Source organism: Triticum dicoccoides, chromosome 1A (assembly GCF_002162155.2).
Source record: "Triticum dicoccoides isolate Atlit2015 ecotype Zavitan chromosome 1A, WEW_v2.0, whole genome shotgun sequence".
NCBI classification, from domain to species: domain Eukaryota; kingdom Viridiplantae; phylum Streptophyta; class Magnoliopsida; order Poales; family Poaceae; genus Triticum; species Triticum dicoccoides.
This window is the reverse complement of record NC_041380.1, coordinates 346,111,087-346,116,193: the sequence shown is the minus strand read 5'-3', so window position 1 is coordinate 346,116,193 and position 5,107 is coordinate 346,111,087. Positions and strand designations below refer to the sequence as shown.

General features: G+C 57.7%; 1 protein-coding gene across 1 annotated transcript; it reads right to left on the bottom strand.

Annotated features, from left to right (window-relative positions):
* Positions 1-789: 789 nt before the first annotated feature.
* On the bottom strand, positions 790-4,790 carry LOC119353101. The gene is made up of 4 exons (XM_037619687.1): positions 4,649-4,790; positions 1,469-2,973; positions 1,216-1,344; positions 790-1,122 (listed from the first exon to the last, which is right to left on the bottom strand). The coding sequence occupies exons 1-3, from the start codon at positions 4,788-4,790 to the stop codon at positions 1,234-1,236; spliced, it is 1,758 nt and encodes a 585-aa protein (XP_037475584.1). The 3' UTR covers positions 790-1,122; positions 1,216-1,233.
* Positions 4,791-5,107: the final 317 nt, after the last annotated feature.

Genomic DNA, 5,107 nt, shown 5'->3' with positions numbered 1-5,107 from the left:
GCCTGATTTTGCTCTCGGGAAAGGGCGCATGTTTTCATCCCGTGCCGCTTTTTAGGATGCGGGCACGGATGGCTTCCTCTACGGCAGCGATCGCTGCTACATTTGCCACCTCTGCCATGTCGGGCACACCGGTCCCTGTAGCACTTATACTCCGATCGACCGGAGATGGAAGGTTAATGGACCGTGATGCTCCAGTCTGGTGGAGCTGAGCGCCTGTTCCGCCGACTCAATGGATGCACGCCAAACTGATCACGTCGTTTGTTGGGCGCAGTCCTCCCGGGAGGGACGGAGGGCAATGTGAACAACCATAGCCTCCTCCACCCCGCATGGGACGACACCTAGTCGGCGGACCCGGAGTGGCCAGAGTTAGATCGATTGTTCGGCATGCCGGAGAAGACCGGAGGTCGTCGAAAGTGAGCTTGGGGGCGAAGCGGAGTGGAGTGGCATCGCTACGGTTTGGTATGGCAAAAGGATGGGGCGAATATATGTGGGGTCGAGGTGAGTCGGATCAGACCTGGCGAACGCTCCCGACCCTCCCATATTCAACCCAGATTTGGGCTGGATATGAGAGGCGTCGGTCAGCCGGGTGTTTGAGATTGGTTTGAGGCGTCCAGGTGAGTCACGTTTTTTTGAGGCGTCCGGGCGTTTGAGATTGGTTTGAGGCGTCCGGATGAGTCCGGGTGAGTCCGGGTGAGATTGGTTTGAGGTGTCCGGCTGTAGATGCTGGTATTATCCAATCTCTTTGTGCGGTCCTTTTGTTTTCCTCAATCAACAATTAAACACAATTGTTTCTGCTAATTCAAGCCGGCCGTGCTCCTCTGCACGATGGAACATAGCTTACACCAAAAGCACAAAGGAATCTCCCGCCACTTCCTATTTCTACACAGACGCCGTCGCATATCATCCTCACATTTCATGTACGCGCCGTCGCGGTGTACTACTACTAGTCAGCAGTTCAGCACCCCGAGCGATCGATCGATCGATCAGCTAAGGCTAATTAACGAGCTACTTTTGTCCCGTCCTGTGAGTAACAATCTTGGCTGGGCCTTCGTTTCCCGCTCCGGCCGGGACCTATTCCGCCGCCGCTATCACCTCGCCTCCTCCCCTATTTAACCAGTCCCACTGCATGCACAAGCAACATGGCCAAAGGTCAACAAGGTACGTACGCACGTGCAGGATATGAATGAAACTAACTAAGCTGAGCAGAGCACCAACCCAATCCCGGCCAGTCAGTTAAATCTTGGCGAACTCGCCTTCTCTGCACACCCCGACGTTGATCGTCATCGACCGGTTTTCCCCCTTCTTCGGCGACGACAGCACCTTGCAGCAATTTCTCCTCGGCGACTGCGCAATGGCAGCAATGAAATTGTGAATTAACGACCAAAACTGCCGTACTATCATGTTTCAAGATGGAAAGGAAGAAGAAGAAACAGCGTGTGTGTGTGTGTGTGTGTGTGTGTGTGCTTACCCTTTTCCAGAGATCGGGGTCGGGCTTCTTGAGGACGACGATGTGGTCGAGGAGCGCGGCCGGGTCGGCGATGCGCCACCGGCAGGGCGGCGGCTTCACGCGGTGCCGCTCGTACTCCGTCACCGTCACGTTCCGGCGGCGGTCCATCCGCGAGTCGCGCATGTAGTACACGTTGGGCTTCTGGCACGGCTGCCGCGCCACGGGCCGCGTGTTGAAGGAGTAGGCCGTGTAGTCGGCGCGCCGGTACCAGTTGAGGAACGACCGCACCGGTATCTCCATCTCCCGCGGCGACAGCACCCCGCGCACCACCATCACCGCGAACCCCCACGACACCGACACCGTCCACTGGTGCTCCCCGTCGTAGCACACCGACTGCTGGGCCACCGCCGCCGAGTCGAGCCGCACGGGCCCGTCGTACAGCTTCCGCAGCGCCCCGGCCCGCGACGGCGTCGTCGGGAACACCGGCTCCAGGAAGTCGAGGTGGTGCAGCGTCACCAGCGGCGCCACGGGGTGCGCGCCCAGGAGGCCCAGCACGTCGCCCCACAGGTCGCACTGGTGGAACCCCGGGTGGCGCGTCAGGGGCACGCCCAGCTCCGACATGCACGCGTGGATGCGGTCGTCGCTGCCGTACAGCGCCGGGTACCGGTGCAGGCACCCGTCCTGCATCTTGGCCAGCTCCTCCGCCAGCGCGCGGCTGATGGCGAACCCGCCGCCGCCGAACGCCATGCCGTAGGAGAAGATGAGGTTCTGGATGTGGCTCTCCGACGGCGACCCGATGTAGTACGGCTGCGTGTGGTCGTACCGGGACAGCACGTGCACCAGGTTCTCCGGGAGGAACACCGTGTCGTCGTCGCCCATCACGAACCACCGGACCCCCGGGAGGCCCAGGCGGTAGCTCTCGGAGACGATGCGGGAGATCCGCAGCGCCGACCGGCTGCCGGCCCCGTGCGTGTACGGGAACTTGGACGTGTCCGAGCTCACCATGATCGCCGGGAGCCCCGTGCGCGAGCTCTTGGAGTAGAACTCCTCCACGGGCTTGTCCATCCACACGAAACCTCGCATCCTCCCCGGCCGCCACCACAGCTTGATGTACTCCTTACGGCTCTCCCACAGCGCCGACGAGGCGCCGATGCCGAACACGATGTGCCGCAGCCCGGTGGGCGCATCGTCCGCCGACACCATCGGCGGTCTCATCGAAGTGTTTGACGAGGACGCATTCGGGTTGGCCACCACGAAATGCACCATGGCGCCGGCGCCCTCCGGCGAGCACCGCGGGTTGTAGATAGGCGAGATCGCGGCGACGACCATGTACAGGAACAACACGGGTAGGACGGCGTAGAGGAGGATGCCGTAGAGGAAATAAGACCTGGGCTTGCCGGCTGAGGCACCGCCGGCGCCGCCATGCATGCCGTTGGCCGGCTGCTTATCGCCGGCCCCTCCTCCGCCCCTCATTCCAACGCCCTCGTCGTGATCGATCGCAATGGCCAGGCTTGATCGACGAGTTGCTAAAAGTGGATAGTGTGCTAACGGTGGTCAGGTCGTTTTTTGTCTGAGAAGGGCAGGTGTGCGTTGGACGGCAAAGGAGCAGTCGACACATTTGCGCCGGCGCCGTGGCCTGGTCAATGGCATGTTCGCCTTTCTTGGATCTCATGTTTCCCGGTGGCCGGTGGTGTTGTCCGGGTCCATATACCGATACCGATGCAGCGAACAGAAAGGAGATTTCATTGGGGCGTATCTATGCACTTCGTACATACTCATGCACGACACGCCTTATCATGCACGCACAAGCGATAGGACACGTTATATGTGATTTACAAACGAGTAGCACATATGCCCGTGCGTTGTAATAGAAAAAAAAATAGCGCACATTTAAATTTAATGAGAATTATATGTGCTACCAAAATCCTGTGTGCAGGCCAAGAAGGAACATTTAGGTTCTGAGTTTCGCCGCGTGTGAAAAAATCAATCCGCTATTTTCTTGTTAATTGATCGATAGAATTTAAGGGTTTTGTTAGATCATCGCACGCCAAAGAAGGCCTGTGAATTATTCATCTATTTTTTTTTCATTCATTCGAGGGGGTTCTAAGGCATGAAGTTTCATAATATGAAAGTGAGGCGGGCTTCGGATATGAGGTTTTTTGGCGAAGCCAAGTCAATTTTGGGCCACCAAACCCTACAACTCTTTTCCATGTACAAGCCAGATATAGTACGATGGAGTTAATTCTACTCTGCTATTTTTTCGTTAATTGATCGAGGGGGTTTAAGGTGTGAAGTTTTATAATATGAGAGTGAGCCGGATCTTCTCTTTTCCATGCATCTAGTTCACATAGTCGGGTTTTCTATCTTTTTTTTGAAATGAGACAAAAGACTTATCATTTGCATTGATTAAGAAGAGTGAGAATTGGCGGGTTAAATTGATGGAAAACCAGGCTAAAACCGATACAATCTAGCTCACAAAATGGGCACTACCGGCCAACCTGGTCACCGACATGGAACACAGAGTTGCAGAACAGCTGCACAAGCCATGACGGCACATGCCAACAGATGGACACACGCACAAACAACCGACAACTCCGACTTTGACGATGAGCATCGTGAGGGAAATATGCAGGGCTTGCGCCGACCGCGCCCACCGCAACGACCACCGAGCGGCTGTCATCATCACCACCTGGACTCGCTCCATCGCACCTTCGACTTTACAGCAACCAGGCAACCCTCGGAAGAGCACCTCGGACACGCCGGGAAGATCCGACTACCAAAGCCCGATCCGCAACCCAAGCTCCTCTCGACGCCATGATCGTTGTCAAACAGAAATCATCGCCCCGAAACAGCCTCCTTAGCAAACCACGCGGCGACGATGCCTCCAACCAACGTGGCGAAGATGCTGCCAACAACCGGTCTCCGGATGTAGCCGGCTCTGAGACGATGCCCCCAAGGAGGAAGAAAACGTGAAGGTGCCTTCATCGCCTGATCCCGCGGATCTGAGGTTTCTCCCCAGAGCCAAGGCCGCGGGGAGAGGGAAGAAGCAGCACACTGCAGTGACGCTTCCAAGAAAGAGTGCGGCGCCCGTGGGCATCGCCATCGCCGCATCCGACAAAAGGCTAGAGATAGGATATCTCCCTGTGAAGCACGACCACCAACTACCCGAACCGGCCGGCCACAAACCGCCGCCCACCAAACCTTCTAGAGCACCGAGCCCGCCGTCTGACTCCAACTGAATGTGAAATCCCTCGATCTGCCACGTCCACGCACGCACCGCCCCTTGGCTGAAGTTGCCACCACCAAATCCGGGGCCGCCGCCCCGGCAACCAAAGACCTCCATCGCGTGGTCGTCTCATGCTGCACAACCAGAGACGAATCCTGAGCAGGGAGGGAGGGCCGCCACCCCACCCCAACTTGCAAGACGAGCTGCTAGATCCGCAGCCCGTCAGCGGAAACACCAGCCGGCACCACCACGGCGCCAAGCAAGGGAATGCATCAAGGGCCCCTCTAGGATGCACAGTAGGGGCCCGAGCCTCCCTCCATCCCAGCACTACCATCCGCCCTAGCCGCGGCTCACGAGGGTCTAGATCGGTCCCGTGATGTCTACTACGCAACCTTTCTTCTTGTAGATTCGTGTTGGGCCTCCAAGCGCAGAGT